Source organism: Coturnix japonica, chromosome 2, assembly GCF_054131305.1.
Source record: "Coturnix japonica strain WE chromosome 2, WE-NBRP24, whole genome shotgun sequence".
Taxonomy (NCBI): Eukaryota; Metazoa; Chordata; class Aves; order Galliformes; family Phasianidae; genus Coturnix; species Coturnix japonica.
Window position 1 is genome coordinate 61257877 of NC_140664.1, and position 20846 is coordinate 61278722.

Sequence of the window (20846 nt, forward strand, 5' to 3'; positions counted from 1 at the left end):
CATATCTTTATCTCTAACAACTCAACAGAAAGTTGACCAAAAATTCTCCCTTTTAACACATAAACCTGCATTGTGCAGTAGTAAATCACAAGGTCTTACATACCTTTCTCATAACTAAATTTTAATTGAGTTTTCCATTCATAACGAGGTAGCCCTATTCCAGAAAGTCATACCAGCCACTTCCTTAATCCACAAAGCTCAGAGGCTATCTTTTGTACTGACAGCTTGCAAAAATGTTTAATGCTAACACAAATACCTTTCATAGATTATTCTCATTCTCAGGCTGATTTCTAAGCCAGCTGTTCTCTGCCTGATTCAATGTGCAGATTTCATTTTAAAACACAGAATATTCCCTGGTTACCTGCCATATAACTAGATTTTACAGGTGTAGAGCATGTTTGTAATGCTTGTTCATCCATTTGCAGGGGGAAAAGAAAAATCATAAAATAAAATACTTTGAGTAGCTTTCCTGGATTCTAATTCTTTCTCCCAACTCTAAGATACTGTATCAACTGAAGAATGCCAGGAATTACTTCATACTTTATATATGTACCTGTTGCAGATTATTTTCATTAATTTCAAAGCCATCTGCTGTTTTTGCTTAAAGTAATCTGATCTAGTAAAGGTGTATGTTTGGTGGCCCTGCTAGGCAGGGGGGTTGGAACTACATGATCCTTGAGGTCCCTTCCAACCCGTGTCATTCTGTGATTCTGTTATTCTGTTGTTATATACATATATTTTTTATAACATAAATCTTTTAAGAACAGCTTGCTTTGATATAGAAACATTTAAATCTACCTTAATTATAGATCTGTTACTGTTCTGTTCTTTTTCACATGAGTAGGGTAACTTGCACAACACTTCTCCATAGAACAACTTTGACACACAATACCAAAACACAAAAGAAAACCATTAATATGTTAACAAACAAACAAACAAACAAAAAACTGTCAGAAGAAGCTAATAGTCATCTAGTAGATTGTTTAGAAGTAGTAAGGTCAATTGCAGAACAGATTGCAGAAGCTGAGAATCTAAACAGAGGATTTGGCTCCTTGCTCTCTCACCAAATAATTTTGTGATCACAGGCAAGACACATTTTCCTTGCCATACCCTTTTATTTTTTCCTACAGTTTTGTTAGTCTTCTTGAGACTGGAGTTGTCTCTTACTATTTGTTTATGTCTGACATAATGGGTTCCATTTTGTATTGGAATGAAATACAAATATTAATTTTCTGATATCCTGTCTCCCAGAGCTACTTTTGATGAGAATGAACCACTGCCCCAAGTTATATCTGATAAACTGAGCATTACTCTGTTGTGGGAGATATTTTCTTTGAATTCTAAATCCATCTATTTTGCTGTGCTTCAAGCGATAGTTTTTGGGCACAGAGCATACTAATTGCAGGATTAAACTCTTAGCTAACGCTTGGGTGGAAACTGTTTCCCATAATGTTGAAGAAAATACATTGGTTTCTGTACGCACACCCTTGAATGTCATAGCCCTGATCTTGATTGGAATATTTAGGTTCCCTTTCTGATGCATGTCTGTGCAACATAAATTGATTAAAATTAAATAATAGCTAGCTGCCAAGAAGTATCATTGAGATTTTAGTGGCTCCAGAACTGCTTAGCACTTAGTTGCTCTTTGAAGGCAGAAACCATTGTGCTGAATGCAATGAATTGTGCACCCTCCTCCAAATAAGTAGCACTCAAATTTAGAAATGAAAAATGAAACATCACTTTGATTTAATTTTTTAGGATCATTTTAATTTTACAAACACACAGAAATTTGAAACATTTAAAATTCAAAGTAAACCTTTTTCTCTCAGTCTAGACAGGAACTGGAATGGCCTGCCCATGGAGGTGGTGGGGTCACTGTCCCTGGCAGTGTTCAAGAGGCATCTGGATGAAGAGCTACAAGATATGGTTAAGTGGCCTGTGGCATCAATGGCAATGGGAGGATGATTGAACTAGATGATCTTGTAGGTTCTTTTCAACCTTGTGATTCTATGATTTCACCATAATGCCTCTTATTTCTGTGGACATGCATACCGAGGCATGGCTGATATCACCAATGTGACCCAGACTCCACTTGCAAGCTGCAAGAAACATCTGGCCCCCAAATCTTTTCTTTTCATGGGTACACTGGGGGGCACATATCAGACTGACAGCCACAGACATGGAAAAAATCTTTCAGAAATTGCTCTGCTTGCATCTCATCTGAGGTCTCTCTAGTCAAAATCCCATTTGCTAACAAACTACTGAACTTGCAGTATTAAAACATACTGAAGATGCTGGAAACAACTTCAGTTTTCAAGAAGATATAGATTGTTACACAATGCTATTTGTTGTTTTAATTCACTACTTATGGCTGCAGATACCACAAGAAGTATCACCCAATCAAGAGACCTGTAGTGCACATGGAGATATTTTAACCAGATCCCCCAAAATCATTAGTAAACCCACCAGAAAAGTTAGCTGGGTGAAGAGAGAGAAGTTTTAGAGTTCAGAAAAACAGAATTAAATTTGGGAAAATACAGACCTTGAACACAGGATAAAGCTTGGCTGTAACAAACACTTCCCATCCTTAACTTCTGTTCCTACCATATCCTAACTCCTACCTGCCTTTATGCTAAGGTATCCTGACCAATCTGCTGTTACCACAGCAAGGCCAAGATTATTTCTGTATCTTCCCTGCTGACAGTACTTTCTTTCTGTCCTCCTTTGTCACTTAACCATGCTTGGAGAAAAATCTCCCCTTCCATACAGACTATAAAAGCTAATGTAAAGACTGAGAAACATCCATAGTGGCTCAGTTCATGAGACCTCCTCCTGTTTTTGGAAGTGTATGTTAATACAGCAAGAACATCCAATAGTTTCCCAGGATACTCTCCCAGCCTCTAACAATTTGCCATCTAGCTCCACTATCCCATGCTCCTCAAATACATACTCCCCTATTCTTCCCAAATCCCTCTCCCTAGTCTCCCATTAACCAACGCCCACTCTAATATCCTGAGGATAATCACCATAAGCAACTTAATATGCCATGAGTTAATACATCCCATGTAACTCAATTACTCATCAACCTTCAATGCTCTTTCTTGTTCCCAAAGCCCACAGCTCCCCACAGCACTTTCCACTGAACCCTAAACATTATTCTCCTTCTCTCCTTCTTCCACTACTTCTCCAAAAAGTTCTAGTGACCTTAAATATTCAACAATATGAATGCATCACATTTTTTACTATTTACTTTTTTTTTCAGTTCCTTCATTAAGCAGCAAACTCCCTAATCTTTTTCTCACACAAGCTGACCAGTTACACATTGTACACTGAAAGCAGTACTTGAGAAACAGAGAAAGAAGAGGCTGCACTTCTGACTAACCAGAATATATTTGCTGAATTCTTCCTCTGGATTTGTTAGATCTCTGCAGCTGGGATTTATCCGTAATGAGAAGCTAAGTAACCCCACTTCGCAGCATGCACTGCAACCAACATACTCTAAGAAGGTGTGGGAAAATTTAGCAAAGCACTAATGACTTCTAAAAGTGCTGTCAGAACCTGAATTTATAATGAAAACTATAAATGACTGTCAATTCAACACACAAAATGATTTTTTGTAATTTTTGTGCCTGACTTATCCAGTCTTCCTAGACTCTAACCACAAACAAAAGTAGAACCAGCCTCTGGTAAAGAAATAAAATATAGTAATAAAATGGGTGGACAGAGTAAAATAATTTTCTCAGTTCTGTCTGATGCCATTTATTTAATTTTGCATTATTTAGAACTCTCTGGAAATACACTGTTAATATAGAAAATCAGTCCTTGGGTAGTAGAGACTTCTGTATGGGATACGAGAAACAAGATTCCTCATTGAAGAAATGCAGCCTCTATTTTTCTGGGTGACACAGAGGAAAGACATGACCTTGGCATCTTCACTCACTCTCCTAGATAAACCAACAGGAGTGGACTCTACATATAAAACATCTGGATACTCAGCTTGTTAAGGATGGCACTGTGACAGTTAAATCCAGGTGAGCATACTCTTCCCCCCAACTCTTTCTCCAATCAATGTGACTAGAGAGAAATAAAGCATCAGTTTTCTCAAATCAGTGCATGGAAACTTATAATTTTGGATCTGAAAATACATGTGGCAGGCCTAATTTGAAGAAAGTGCACTCTCTGAAATTCAGTCTTTAATGTAGTGTTAGCAATGGAACCAAATCAAAAGCACCCCTACTTACTTGCCAGCTTTAAGAAGTTTTTAATTATTATTTTTGTGCAGTACCAGTCCTCTTTTGTAAAGCTTTCTCAATCCTTTTTAAAACGTTACTGAATGTTGGCCCAATTTCTATTAAAACAGTTAAGCTCTGCTTAGTTTATAGACACAACATACATGGAGAAAATATGTCTGTTTATATGGTACAGATTCCGTGACATGTGGAAACTGCTGTTGAAAGCACTGGTGAATGGCAGCATGCAAATAATCCTTACATTTGAGTACAAGCAAACCCACAAGCTTCACACAAGCTGCTCACATTGGATGCTCTTGGAGTGTGAACTGAAAGAAAAATCATGGTGTTTCTGATTAGTCTTAATTAAAACCATGGGTATCTCATTATTATCCTTCATGCTAAGGTATATTTTACAGTTGAACAGCTTTTAACAGGATTCACATATTATTTTTAAATTAAGCTTTGACTTTTAACTTAAAGACCATTTAACTTAAAGGCCATAAATAGTGCCACTTTCAAATGAAAGACTGAGGACCAAATTCAACAAACAGTTTTTAAGCATGCTGTAAAATCTGTGTAACATTAGGAACCTAAAAAGTACTCAGGAACCTAGGTATTTTCAGTCTGCATATTGGAGATATTTCAAGAACTTCAGAAATAAGGTCCCCTTCAGAGAGACCACAAACAGATACTGTGGGCACATAAATAAACAATGTTTCTGAGTATAATTGTATTTCACATTCATTGGTGATATAAATTTCAGGCATAGTTTGAAGAAGAAACAGATAGAATACAAGAAAACCCAGACTTCAATGTCAACTTCTTACAAGCTGGTAAGTATCCTATTTATGCATTTAGATATACTAAGTACATAGATTCATATCTGCTTGCACTGTTGAGTCTATATGACATTTTCTGTAGATGTCATACACATATATCACCTTTACCTAACACACACATAAATATTTTCATTGATAAGATTATGAGATTTTCAGATGCCTTCTACCCACATAGAGAATATAACCAACAAAAGCAAGATGTTTTTGGATCACTTCCTTCCAACAGAAGCCTGACCTGTATGAAATAGTATCTTTGACATTTCCAGTAGGAATCTGGTGGAGAACAACCACTGGACACAGAACCATAAAATTCTAGCACTTTTACCAACTAGCCACACAACTTAATGTAAAGTAATTACTGTTTGTGGTTATGAAGCAGCAAACTATTTCAGCATGTGCCTAGATGACTTGATCTCCCTAACCACTGTACAGTGATAACAGTATTTGCTAACTAAATATTCAGGCTATTGTGAAGACGTAGGGAACACTTGCAAGGAGCATTGAAGTTGCAGAGCAGCAGACACAGTGCTGTAACCACTAAGGACTATGCAGCTTTCCACATAACCATGCTGTTAAGCTTTTTCTGTTACATGGTCATATGCCTGGCTCCTCTGCAAGGAGAAAAGGATGAGCCAGTGATGTGTAGGTAGTCAAGGACTAAAGGGTCTGACATTAATTTATCTTCTCTGTCATGAACTGCCTCTGAATGACCACAGGGAAATTGTTCTTAGTTTCTGTGAAATTGGGATAGTAATTCTTACATGGTTTTCAAGATGCCAGTGAGTTTATCTACCATTTAAATACAATAGCAATAGATCCATTATAGTACCTAAGGCAAACAAGAGCTGTGTTTTTCAGTTGAATTGTCACAATAAATAAATAAATACTAGAACTAGGAACCAATAAAGCCAAACTTACTTGTTCATTTTAGATGAAACTTTAATTTTAGAGGAATTTAGTTAATTAGTACTTGAGGCAAATAAATAAATAAATAAATAAAGGAAATAGGCAGCTGTACTAAGGGCATATCACAATACCAGTTATTTAGAAGAAATGAAAAAGTGAAGCTACCATTTCAACCTGTTTGACATGTCCCAGAAGTCATTAAGCTTCTCCTCTGTGGAAATGTGACTTCATTAACCATACTTGAAATACTTAATATTGCAAACACTTAATATTTCGAGAGAAAGTTGCAATCTCTGCAGGTGATCAAACTGCAGGTGATACCCAGCTATTAGATGAGACCAGACACCATGAAGAGATTTTATGCAAGTTGCCTAAAAATGATAATAAAAAAATGGATATGACCTAAGAAACTCTCTTTGGGGGGGGGGGGGGGTGGGGGGTGAATACTTTCAGCAATTCAGATCTCAATAACAGTATTTTCCACTCATGTTTGATGAACTCTGCCTTTGAGGTGAAAAATAGATTGTCTCTATAAATGGTCCAATTGTCGTGTTTCAGTTAACACCTTTTTATTTTTTTAACATAATCTACTTTCCTATTCTCAGTTTCCTCTCAGCATTCAAAGGACGGATCCCAAAAAGGATCAAATATTTTAAGGACTTCCAAATGACACCTTGTACAAAGGATCCAAAACGGTTATGATTAGCTATACTAATTCTGTACACTGCTTGAGGAATGAGAACAACCGTTGAAACCGAGGATCTTCCTTTATGCAAGGAGACATAAAACATAATCCTATAGATTTTAAGGCAAGTAACATCCAAGGGAGATTTGCTACAATGATTTATTTGCAGCAGGTTTGCTGCAGTAATAACTTTTCACTGCAAGTAAACACAATGTCTGTCTTTTGCAAAATATTTCCACTTTATTTTCTATCAGAGGGCCACCAATCCTTCGTGCCAGGATTTCATAAAATTAATAAATCTACTTCCATAATCCTTGCTGCTTTTACTGACAGATGTAATAAACTACCGGATGCAAAACTCTGGAAGCCTACTGGGATTTATTTTCCCTTTTTTTTTTCCTTGACAAGCTTTACAGAGTAGCACTTCTGAGACATACTCATGTGCTGTAAACCTAATCCTTAGCAATTTCCTCTTTTCTCAAATAACCCAAATATTTTATGAATAGTGAAGGATTTCCTTTATCAGACAGCATTTTATGTATGTATGTATGTATGTATGTATTTATTTATTTATTTATTTATTTATTTGCAGTTGTTCTCAAGGACTTTAAAACAATTGGATGTCCTCTTGTTGACATTCATATGACATACTCCCATTCAAACATTTAAAACTTGGTCAAGAAGAAGTGTTAGAGTTCAAAGGCAATGCAAGAGGTGGAGGAACTGAGACCACAGTCCATGGGACTTGATACTGAGATAATCTTTTATTTCCTGTCCTCAGCATTGCAGGAATTTCTGTCCTACTTTTTATTCCCATCTCTGTAGAAGATCTGCTTTTCTACTGCAACAAGTCGTACAGGGAGTGACTTTTTAGCATTGAGGAGCTGCTGAAGCCACAAGCTTCTTACATTTTTTGATCTTCGTCCTCTTTTCCCCAAAATGTGAGTGACATTCATAATTCTATCTATAACAGAGTGTTTCCTCATATTCACAGTACAACTACACTTACATGCATGCCTTCTTCAGCTAGTCCTGCATTTCTGCCTCCCTTCTCTAGGTTGACTCCATCCTTTGCTGTTGTAGTTTTAGTGGGTTGTGAGTTAGTGTGCACACAGATGCTGACACTCTGGACACAGTTCCTCAATGCAAAATTTACTACAGTGTCAACCCATCTGCTAAAAATTCTTATTTCTGCTGCAAAGAGCAGTGTTAAAGAACAGAGCTCCTAATAAAAAGCCAGCACGCTAGTTCATGTTATCTTGCTCTCACACATGTAATGTCTGCAGTCGCAATCGTACTTCATCCTTCTGCGGCTGAGACACCCTTGATTTGCCTGGGAAGCAGGGAATAAGGCAATTTAAGCATGACAACTCTATTAGTTCTTGTTTACTCTAGAAGGACCACTAAAGGGATAAAAACAAATCTTGGCTGAAATAACTGAGGAAAAAATGGTTGAGAATTTTTTTTTTTTTTTTTTTTTCATTTAGATAGGTCATTCCAAAATTAGTTCCTCTTATTTAATTGTATGGAAACTATAGCATACATAATGAGCACAATACCACTATTTGATAGAGCAAATTCTCAGCTACTAAACACCCTTTTTCAACATAGTCACCATCATTAGCTAAGCACAGATGAACAAGAACCTGTGTGATGCATTTGCAAAAAATTTGCATGGCCATCTGAACGTGGTGTGTCTTCCACTTTGCTTTCACCACTGCACCACCCACTGCCTCACTGTGCACACATACACTGGTTACTATAAACATTCACCATCAATTAATGTCAATGGCTGTCATTTTTTCAAAATGGAAGAATTCAATGACACTCCTTTGCTTCATATGCACTTTCATGTCAGACACCATTTGGTCAAACTTCCCCTCTGCTGCCATCTGTCACACAGCAACAAAATGTAATGAATACTGGCAGGAAGGTTCAACCTCTACTGCCATATCACCAAAATCCATCTCTGACATTGTGTGCCAATGTAATAAAATAGGAAGCATAGCTTTCGGAGCATTCTGTCTAATTACCTAAAGGAAGTCTTAAGATAGTCTAAAACTCATTCTTCAGCAAGGAGAAAAACTGTTCAGAATTTTGAGATTTTCTTTGCTGACTAGCAACATTAGAGAAATAAAACAAATGAAAATATTTCTCATTTTGCTGCAAATTCAGCTCCAAATCCATTATTACAGGAACACAGAAAATCTCAAGAAAATGCCCCATGAAACAGGGAAAACAATTAGCAGGCAAAAAAATAGAAGTATTCAGCACACCCCTCACCCTAGAAGTCCAATCCAATTACAGTAGAAATAGTCAGTGATTCAGCACAAAGATTATTTGGCAGAGTAGTGAGGAAAAGGCAAGACTCCAGCTGGGTCACTCAGAGAAACGAAAATTCAATAGTGAATCATAAGGGCAGGATTTGAGTTTGCAGCTCTTAAAAAGGGGGATATTTAATTTAGTTCATGGCAGTCTTAAAAGGTCCTTCTTCAATTACACTTGTTTCTTGAGAATGTGAATGCAAAGTTTCCATTCAGAGTGGTTTGTTATCATAGGTGCTCACAGTTTTCAAGCCATCAAGGATCTCTCTTGTAGCTCAAATGAAAACACAATGCACTTCTTGAGACTGGTAAGTGAACTGTGATATTTCAAAGGGAAGACAGTGTGAACCAAAATTTCACCACCACAGCTTCTGTACTGAGTTCTACTAAAAGAGAGAGCAAGGATAAAAATAATTTTCAAGTAATTGTTCTGGATAAAGTAAAAAGAAAGATGAAGATCTTCTAATAATCTCAGGATGATTACTTTTAATTTCTTGAGTATTCAAGAGCAATGCTTAAAATGAGACTGGGGAGATCTAGAGATTAGAAAAAGAAAAGACAACAGGTAAGGTAAGAGTAGGGGAAGAAGCAACCTCAAGCAAATAAATTACAAATCTACAGAGGCAAAGAAAGAAACTGAAGGATGGAGCAGAAAATAATAAGGAAAGCAGCAGGAGAAGAGCAGAGTTGGATGTTAAAAGGGATGAAAAGTTAACTGAGGTGCTTATCAGGGAGATTCAAAAGAAATGCTGCAAAAGCAAAAAGATGGCAGATAGAAAGCAGAATCACCATTTGCAATTGAGGAAGTTCATATGATCACAAGAATTTTTCATAAGGTGCTCAGCCAGCTGTGGCCGACTCCATAAATAATGTAGCTGGGAACACGGGTAAAATAACTGAGCTAAGGGACAGTGTAGAATGAGCCAACAGCTGATTTGACAAAAGACAGGGGAAAAAAATGAAAGGGAAAAAAAAAAAAAAAAAGGTAATTTAAAGGGACTACGTCTGACTAAAGTCATTTACATTGGCTTGAACATCATTGATGAACAGCAGTATAAAGAGAAGGAAAGCAACGCTGAGATAGATTCTTAGTTACCTCTGAGATTAAAAGGTTCTGGCCAAGAAGAACAGCTTTTAGCAATGAATTTCTCTTTAAGATAAAACTGCAGACAGTAAAAATTATATTCTCTAGGAATATGCAAATAGCATGTGTACGATATTAGCTTAAAAACAAAAAGATGTAGTTAAAATAAAAGCTGTTATTGTTATTAATTTCCATCCCTTTTAACCCTTTTCACTGTAAAAAAGAGACATAAAATGCAATGATACAAAAATTGTGTGTGCAAAACTATTGTTACAGTGATACCAATGGTGACAGAAGTGTGAGGTTCATAAATTTTACTGTACAGCTGGAGGAATACATGCATGTATTACTGTTCCAAAGCAGTCATATAAAACATTCACAAAATAATCACTTTAAGATGGTATTGTCAATTTTTAAATAATACTTTTTCCCCCCCTTACTATTGTTTCAGATAACACCTGGCAATACCGTAATTGAAAGAAAACAGGGGATTTCCCTGTGCTCCTACACAGCCTGCCTTCAAACAGCAGTTTTCACAACGGCTTTCAGAAGAGGTTGTGCTGTCTCCTTGGGGCTTTTCAAGACTCATCCAAAGACACAAGTGTCTTGGTCTCAGTTCAACACTGAGCCCACTGTGGCCAGCATGATTCACTTCTTCAGATCATCTATAGAAAATATATACAAAGATAATTTCAGTATTTCCTTCTCACTAGCCAGTCTCATCAGTAGGCCCCTATTCTAGTACTGTCTGAAGATTAAAGATCATGTAAAGGTAAAACTGGTATTTAAATAACTTCCTTTCATCAAGGAGGAAGTGAGAGTGAGGAACTCAATATTAAACACAGGAAAAAGGATATAAAAACATAAGCAGACAAAAATTAGGGTGGGATCACAAGCAGGCTTCATCAGCGTCATGGCTTCTTTACTACTCAGTATTGTACTTGTCTTTCATGTGAAATTATTTTAATACAGTGCTACACAATTTTAGTAGATTTATGTTCTGCTTGCAGTGGACGAGATGAACTAGCTAAATTTCAAATTGACTGTCTCAATCAAATCTCTTTGTGTTCCCCAGGGGTTGGTACTTGTTCAACATCTTCATCAGTGAACTGGATGAAGGGATAGAGGTGCACCCTCACAAATTCAAATGAAGATATAAAGCTGGGAGGAATGGCAACAAGACTTGGGCAGGCTGGGGTGTTAGCTGGGGAGGAAACTTTAGAGGTAGGTGGAGTCCTGTGTTTGGAGAGAAATAAATGCATGCATCAGTACAGGTTAAGGGCTGACTTAACACTGTTGAAGGCTTTCAGGTGTCATGAAAAAGTATTACCTTGGATCTCAAAAGGTCTGTGGCCTGCAGCCCTTTCCCCTTTCCACTGGGAAAACCAGAGTGTAAAAAACATCTTGCTAACAACAATCTGAGAGGGTCTTGAAACTTCCTGGATATCCTTGTCTGGTCTTTCATATGTGAGTTTGATTATTTTTAGACCAGGAAGCAGTATCTAAAAATCATAACCATTTAAGAAGCTTGGCATGCAAAAACAATTACTGTAAAGGTTGCAAGTTTGAAATATGCTAAATACTCATAAACTTTAGAAAACCTCTAAAATGTAAACAACAAAAGAAAATGATACTTTTTTTTTCTGATTTTCTCTTTGTGGATTTACATAGGTAACTGCAAAAGTAACACTTCGTATTTATTTCTATGGAAATTACACCAGGTACAAAGAGTATAATAATGTTATTTCATGGAGAAAATTCTCAGCTACTAAATGCTATTTTTCAACACAGTCACCACCATTAGCTGATCTGCATGGATGAGCTGATGAAGGTGTTCTTTATTTTGTGGTGTGACAGCTGTGCATTGCCATTCAGAAAACGGTTTGTCTTTCGCATCACTGTTGTCATTGCTGAAATGCACCACTCACTACCTAGCTCCCACTGTTTGGTCTCCACAAATCTTCATCAAGCAATGATGAGTGTCAGCTCATTCCTTTTTTTCCTAATGGAGGAATTCATTAACACACCTTTGCTTCAAGCACACTTCCATATCAGACACCATTGTGACAAACTGCCCCTTTGCTGCCCCTGTCACACAGAAACAAAATGTAATGGAACATTAGAAGGAAGTTTACACTCCTACTACCATACTACCACCATTATTCACTTCTGACACCATGGGCTAGCATAATAAAATAGGAAGCATTACTTTTGGAGCAACCTTGGTACATTGTTCCTGCAGTATGCCACTAGAATTAAGCTTGCAATTAAAAACAATTTAGAACAGTTCGCAGCCACCTCTTTCACAGAAAACCCTTCAATCATTAGTAATGTTTTTGACCAGTAAATAATAGAGCTGCAACACTGTACTATTTAAGTCATATTACTTACGGCTGGAGAAAAATGAGGACCAGTCATTTTCTAGGGAATGCCAAAAAATATGGCACACCCATGCAAAGTAAATTAGACTAGGATTTCTCTTGTTTGAGAAGATAAAGGATAACCTTTTCCACTTTAACTTTGCCTGGTATTGCATTTATATTTTCAAATGAAAGACCTTGAACATGGAACGTCATGAATGTTAATAGTTTTCAGTTCTATTGTTGATGGAACAGATGGCACTACTGAAATATTACTGTAGCAGGAAGGTCCATGCTGAGACTTTGAAAACAGAATTCAGTGACACTTAATATTTTCTTAATCATGTGATGTCAAAATAAGCACGACTGCTCACAGATTTCTGGAAAAGCATCTTGACAGATCGTTTAGAATGTTTTTTAGTAAGGGAAGAGAAGGGAAGAAGGAAAATACACAGTATAGGTGTCTTACTTTTTCTTTTAAAAATGGAACATGTGAAGGCATCTTCAGAGTACACACTTGTGCTACCTCTATTGTTTTTGTGACAGAGGTGCAATCTGAACTAAGAACTTCACAAATGATTAACATAAAATTACCCTCATTTTGAAAAGTTTACAGGCTGAACTTACACTACTGAGCTGTGTAATACATTTACTGAGATGTTGAATAAATAGGTAGAAAATACCCAGGTTTTTCACATAAACCAAGAACATCTATGCTAACCTGATAGCAGGAACTCATTCCTCATATCTTACACTGCTTCCAAACAGAAAGCTTTATGGGGATGTCACAGAATATGCAGGCAAGTTACCTTAGAAGAAACAGATATCCAGCCTTTCTGTTCAGCACCTTTTAACTTAACTAGCAGAAGCAACTCCTTTTCAGGTTTTCAGAATTTTTTTTCTTTCAGTGAATAATTAGAATATCAAGAATATCCATAGAGTTGCTCAGGTTGGAAAAGACCTTCAAGATCATCAAGTCCAACAACAGCCTAACGATACTATGCTAACTAACTCTTAACAACCCTCCACTAAATATGAGCACCACATCAAAATTTTAAACACAATCAGGGATGCAGATTCAACCAACTACTGACATTCCAGCGCCTAACAACCCTTTCTGTAAAGAACCTAAACTTAACCTAGTGCAACTTGATGTCACTTCCCTCGCCATGTCACCTGTCACCAGTGAGAAGAGACCAGCCCCACTCTCGCTGTAATAACCTTTCAGTTATTTGGAGAGAGCAATAAGGTCTCCCATCAGCCTCCTTTTCCCCAGACTAAACACCTCCAGTTCCTTCAATTTCTCTTCATAAGGCATATTCTCCAAGCCCTTGTTGCCCTTCTTTGGACCTACTCCAGCACCTCAATGTCCTTTCTGTCCTGAGGTGCCCAAAACTGAACACAGTACTCAAGGTGGGGTCTCACCAGTCCCAAGAACAGGGGCAGGATTACTTCCTTAGTCCTGCTCACCACACCATTCCTGATACAGGCCAGGATGCCATTGGCCCTCTTGGCCATCTGCACACACTGTTTGCTCACATTCAGCTGACAGTCTATCGGTACACCAAGGTCCCCTTTCATCATCCACTCCTCCCCAGTCCTGTCAGGTTGCCTGGGGTTGTTGTCAGCAACGTGCAGGACCTGACACTTGGCCCTGTTGAAACTCATACAATTTACCTCCTCCCATCAATCCAGTCTACACAGGTTCCTTTGTAGTGCCTTTCTCCCCTCCAGCAGATCAACACTCCCTCCCAGCTTGGTGCCATCTGCAAATTTACTGAGGGTGTTGTACTCCATCCTGAAACACTCCCCAAGACTGTTAATAAAGATGTTAAATAGAAGCAGTCCCAGCAGCCCTGGGGGACACCACTCATGACTGGCTGTCAACTGGATTTAACTCCACTGACCACAATTCTTTGGTCCTTGCCATCCGTCCAGTGCTTCACTGAGTGGAGTGTATGCCCATCCAAGCTGTGGGCAGCCAGCTTCTCCACAAGCATGCTGTGGGGGACAGTGTCAGAGGCTTTACTAAAGTCCAGGTAGACAACATGGACAGCCTTACCTTCATCCACTATCGGGTCACCTTATCACAGAATGAAATCAGGTTTGTCAAACAGGATCTACCATTCATAAATCCTTGCTGCTTGGCACTTGACCACAGAGCAGAAACAATTTGCTAAATGCTGACTACAGTTATCTGAGTTCCTCTTTTTGCTTTTTACAGTGTTTTTTGTTGTTGTTGTTTTGTTTTCTTGTTTTTGTTATTCCTGTACTACTATAAAGTCCATAGAAAAAATTGTACCTTTTGTTTATGCTTGTGGGACAGTGCATATGGGAGTCTGATCTTCAAACATGTCTATTATAGTGTATATATGGATTTGCTTCCACAACTAATTTGACCTATGCAGATTTCAGCCTTCTAACTTCCTTGCTAACTTCATGTCAATAAACCATATTATCTAATTAGAAAATTTTCATATATCTGTATTTGAAGATAGCCAAAAGCTCTGACAGTTCTAAGCAGCAGCAAAACAAAACAAGAGAAGCAATTTACTGCATTGTACAAACTAGCTGACATGCTGCAATAATCATCCATTCTGCAATGAGAGTAGATTATCAGCTTTAGACCGTCATTCCTGAGGTTTGTACCTCCTCAAAACTAACAGCATATTAGAAATGTAAAGTCATCTGAATGCTTGAGAACATTAAAGAACAGTGTCTGTCCCATTGTAACTTACACCAAAAATTAAGGTGTTTTTGCAAGAGCACAGGAAGCCAAAATACAGATTATGGCTCTCTCATTTAATTGAGAGACCACCTTCCTCTGTTCAGCCAACTAAAACATATGCAAGAAACAATTATTTACATAAAAAACAACAAACAAACAAACAAAAAAACACTGACAATGGGCCTCAGCGATTCTCATCATAGAATCATAGAGTCATAGAATTGTAGAATCACAGAATCATAGAATGGCTTGGGTTGGAAGGCACCTTAAGGATCATCAATTTCCAAACCTCCTACCAGAGGCAGAGTTGCCAGCTGCTAGATCAAGTACCAGATCAGATTGCTTATGGTCTTGTTGAACTAGGCCTTGAATATCTCCAGAGATAGGGCATCCTCAACCTCTCTGGCCAACCTGTTCCAGCACCTCATCACTTCCTCAGTAAAAAAAAACCTAACCAATCTAAAACTCCCTTCCTTTGGTTTAAAACCATTCCACCTTCTTCTATCACTATCCTGTACACCTGTAAAAAGTTGATTTTCCTCATGTTTATAAACTTCCTTTAAATACTGAAATGCCACAATGAGGTCTCACCACAGCCTTCTCTTTTCTAGGCTGAATAAGTTCAGTTCCTTCACCCTATCTTCATAGGAGAACTGTTCCAGCCCTCGGATCAATTTTATGGCCCTTCTCTGGACTCTCTTCAAAAGCTTCACATCTTTCCTGCACTAAGGACCCATGTCTTGGATGCAGCAATCCAGCTGGGACCTCACAAGGGCAGAACAGAGCGGGAGAATCATGTCCCTTGCTCTGATGGCCTCCCCTCTTCTAGGGAATCCTCTGGTCTCTCTGTATGAACTATTCATATAACCTAACTAGTAATATACATTGTATGTGCAGCCTCAATTAATTGTGCACTTCGTAGCAATTTGGAGTATCAGGGAAAAATAATATCTCTCAGCTGTTGCACTGGTTGTGGTTTTAGTTTGTTTTGCTTTTCCATTAGCAATCTGGTATTTGTGGCTGACATTTTTATTGCATTAATGGCAGGAAACAATATGAAAAGAATGCAGACAGAAGTGGAAAGCATTAACAGAAACATTTAGAAACATTGCAGCGGCATTCTAATTATAATGGTGAGTAATAGTCACTTAGTGGAAAAGGCCAGGTTCAGGGAATGTTCAGTGAACAAGCTTCACACTTTAAATTTAAATTTCAACTCTAAAAAGTAGGAGCTTGCAAAATTTTAATGAGTGTTTACCCTTTGCAGTGTTGTACTAGCTATGGACAAAACACAACACTATGAGACTGAAAAAAAATAAAGTTGTTATCTAAGTTGTGTAATCACATATCTTCATTGAAAATTACTGGATTATTAAAAAAAATAAAAATAAATTATTAAAAAATACTCAGAACTATGTCTCCAATTCAAGGTGGTGTTGGTTGTTTTGTTTGTCTATGCAGAGCTTGGGATTCTGGCATTTGTAGTTAAAGGCTGTGGCATGAAGGAAATTTGGTGTCAACGTGTCACGCTCAATTTGTCATTATAGTAAGAGGCACAGTATATTCTGTACTAATTGCATTTTCTCATTGCCATATTTAGTTTTCATTAAAAAGGAACAATAAATACAACACCACTGTTTGGTTTTGTTCAAAGATGCAAGAGATTTGCTGTTTGCTGAGGAAAAGAATACATTTAAAAAAAAAAAAAAAAGAAAAAAAAAAAAAAGGAAACTTATCACAGAATTTATGTGCAACTGGAGATCTAGCTTTGTCTTATTAAATGAGGACCAGATCCCACCATCAGAGAAGTTAACAGAAGTCTTCCCCTTACAATTCACCAGGCATTGGATTAAAGCATTGTTTTTCAGTGAGTCACAATTCACTACAGCTGTCATTTTATCAGTGTTGCAGACCTAAATTGTGAGTTTCAGTACATGCTTCCTCTTCATTTTGTGCTTCCAAGTTGACTTGTGGGCTAGGGAGGATGGCTTTTTCAGAAACTAATGCATTTAAAAATTCTTATATGAAGCAAACTGAATGTGAACTGCATTGATCTACATACAATGATCTCCAGACAAACAGGTTAGCTCCAAAAGATAGCAGCTAAGCTCTATATGGCAACTGTACTTGGCTCCTACAAACCTCAGCACATTTGAGTAACTATGTACTGCCATAGGGGCTGTAGGACTGCTTGCTTCAGTAGAGACTGATTCACACAGGTGTTTGTAGGATCAAGCCCCACTGCGAAGCAGAAAGAAAACATCTCCTTGGAGGGAGCTACTAAGCAGAACATACACGAAGGGTAAGGAACAAAGAGATATTTCAAGATGAGGTACTGCACACAGAGTAGATGAGTCATGGAAAAGATGCTAAGTGATTCATTAATGCCAGAAGCTTACCCAATGAAGAATGCCCATGTATGAAACTAATGAATATGCTTTTACAATGCTACCAAACTATTTGCTTTTGTAAACCTAACATAGGAATTATTTTCTCCCATTTTGAAAATTTATTATGCAATTACTTGTCACTTTAATAAACTCTATGCATGGCTGTGATAACGGCTGCTCAAAGTACTGAGGACTTTACAGTTTTTGTTTTAAAAAAGAAAAACACTAGGAACTTCAAGTCCTGCCAATTTTTTTTCTCCCTGCCAAGTCCTATTAGCATAAATGAACAGTTTATTTTAAGAAATGCCTGATAAATTACTCTACACAATCAGTAATGAGGGTACTGTCAGCAAAGGAGAATCATTTCCAAAATTTACTTGGCACAAATGAGAGGCTGACTAGCTCACAACCATGCTACATGGCCCAAGGTCCTGTTTGATTCCATAAACCTGTCTGACCTCTTCAGGGTGAAAGTAAGTGATTTTATAGAAAAGGTAGCTACGCAAACTTGCTCCATTTGTTCATATCCAACTTTTTTCTTTCTTTTTTTTTTTTTTTTTTAAATGAATGCATTCAAACTGTCTAGCTGCCAGAATGTTCTTCTAGCTTCATCTACTTCAGTAGACTAGAACTGCATCCTAAAATTGTTTTCATAGGTAGTACATAAAGATTGCACATCCATTTCTCATTACAATAAATAGAAACACAAAGACAAGAAGAAGATAATGTCTTAAGAGAAATGAGATATTACAAGCCTTCATCCTGCTTAAGTTAGTCTCCTAACACGAGTGAGTTATCTAACAAATCAATTATCTTTCCATTTTAGACTATAGATTCAAAAGCAGAGAGAAATCTCTTGGCAAGGATTATTGTGTCAATTAGTAGCTGAAGCCAATAATCATTCATCATCTCTTCTAAACATTCCCTGGTAAAAGTCCCTAAATACTCATCGCTGCTATGGAATTCATTACATTAAAGTAGGGGTAGGGGGGAGGGGGGAAAAAAAAAGCAAACAAAAAGCCTTTCAAAGAAATCATTTAAGATTAAACAAAGGCCTAAGAAATCATTAATGTTCCCCACTCCCACAACAGCAAATTATTTCCAATTGTCATTCGTTTCTTTTTTCTTTTCTTTTTAAAATCTGTTACTAACGCTTTGTCCAGTTTACTTTTACAAGTCTCAAATGACAGTTTCCCAATGCTCCCTTGAAGACCACTTGACTGTTTCAAAAGTTTTTATTAAAAATTTCTAAATATCTCTAATATGGTTGGCTTATTCTATGCTGGAATACTAAATCAGAACATTTTGTGTTCCCTAGTAGGATACAAAATAGTCCAATGTAATTTATGCTGCACATACCTTGCAGGTAATGTGCCAAGTTCTTCATGTCTAACCATGTGCTCTACAATGTGTAGAGCAATATGAATATGCAGGCAGGCTGTATAATGTACAGACGAAGAAGAGGTCCCACAAGTCTTGTGAAGTTTCATAGTAAAAGGATATGCACCTTTTACGATGAACTACCTCCCAAGAGATGTGCAGTGAATCCCGCTTGGCCTGTCAGCATACAGCTGTGGTACTGTCAGTGAGATGTCACACTGCCTTTACTGTGACAAGGAAGGAAAGGACAGGTCTGAGGAGTGGGGCCAATCGCCCTGAGCTGCAGGCAAGCACTGCAGACAGGGCCAGGGCTGAACCATCATGCTGACAGGGCTCAGAACACAAGCTCTCCATGACATCCAAAGGTATTTGTAACCACTGTTAAATCTGTGGAGAAAGCGAAACCAGCACAAAGTTGAGCAGGCTAGCAGTCATCCCATGTTGAGGACTCAACAAAAAGTTTCCATCCTGAAGTGGCTGCAAGTGATAAAACCACTCCCTAGCAAGGTTTGCAAAGAAGGTATCCTTTCTCTGCAGGAGGGATTTCAGCCACAGCAAACTTCTCAGCCTTAACAATGTATGTGGGGTAAAATGTAGCCTGACATTTCAGAAAAGCCTGTCTCTGCACAAATAGAACTGTGTAAAACAGCAAGAAAAAGCCTATTTGGAGACTCTAAAGCCTCTCAAGCTTTCTCGCTTTTCCATATTAAGTTGCTTCTGGGCAGCTGCCTAATGAAATGCTTGTTTCTCCAGAGTAGTGTCCTGTACACGAAATTTTACTCAACACACACAAAGCACGTACCACATTTTTTTTTTTTTCTGCCAGAAAGAGCACTGAGGACCAACAAAGAAATACTGCCAGGTCAGACACCTTCCTGCAAGAAGGCTGTGTCTGATCTCCTGGGCCCAAGCTTTCACATCAGAATAGAAAAGTATTTCTCATGTTTGGGGGTCATTCTGATGCTGCATTGGGTACAAGTGTGAGAGCAAAACCAAATTTGAAGTGCCTGTAGAGATGATTATTTATTTTTTCTGTTTTTCAGTGAGACTTGTTTAAACATCTTACCCTCTGCTACTACCCCTAGTTTTTAGTTTTTGTTGTTGCAAATGAATTTTTGATATCAGGGCGAGACCTGGTCACTAAATGGCTTCAAGTCGTTGACTGTTTTCGTAAGTCTTCACTAATTCAGTGCATGGTCTATTGTTTCCACTTTGTGAGCTCTTCATTGCCAAATTTACTATTCTGATGTTCTTAGAGCACTCAAGCTAACATGTTCTATTTTGTGCTAACTGTTTGAAACATACTGCCAGGCATGTTTAGTTTTCAGACACTGTCCTATAGTCTAGAACTTGCAAACTATGCTTTAAGATATACCACAACTTCCTTCACAGTCTTTGCTTGAATGTTCTCCACCCAGCCTTACACGAGTGAGAGAAGTGAGCCTGTCTGAACATCAGAACAGGTTTTACCCTTTTATTTTTTCTTCACTTAGCATTTTTACCACACCTAACCTTTCATGAAGCTCTTCAGTCCCCCATCGTCAGTCAGAAATCTGAATGCCTCAAACTGCTTTCTGCTCACATCTGTTCTAACCTGTCTCATTTCATGCACATTTTTATAAGTATTTCTATCCCCATTTAAAACTTATAGGGCTGCTGTTTAGTCCTCTTTACACAAAATTCAAAATCTTATCTTGCATTTACAGCTCATCCCTGAGAGGGTAAAATGGAATATCTTCCCGTGGCATTTGCTCCTTCAGACTGTCATGGTTGGTATAGAATTCCACTATTTATTTACTGCCTCCTCCTTAGAGGAATGCTTGAAGCCTACCATGGGAGATGCAGTTTTTGTTTCAATAAAGCCGTGTTTATCATATTCTGGAAGATATATCCTGTTTTGTGTATTTGTCATAACTAG

The 20846-nt window shown here is 37.8% G+C and overlaps 1 protein-coding gene across 13 annotated transcripts in view; it reads right to left on the reverse strand.

Moving 5' to 3' along the window:
- Positions 1 to 20846, reverse strand: part of SUGCT (succinyl-CoA:glutarate-CoA transferase) — a 349368-nt gene that overhangs the window by 46904 nt on the left and 281618 nt on the right. The window contains exon 13 of one of the 13 annotated variants that reach the window (XM_085537632.1): positions 4150 to 4558. The exons of 11 other annotated variants lie outside the window; for them this stretch is intronic. Coding sequence is in view for 1 of the 2 variants with exons in the window: in XM_032442545.2 (XP_032298436.2) it covers positions 4488 to 4558 (71 nt within the window). In the remaining variant the exon portion in view is untranslated. Of the gene's footprint in view, positions 1 to 4149; positions 4559 to 20846 lie in introns of those variants that run through there. One more of the 13 variants, XM_032442545.2, reaches the window with a different exon arrangement.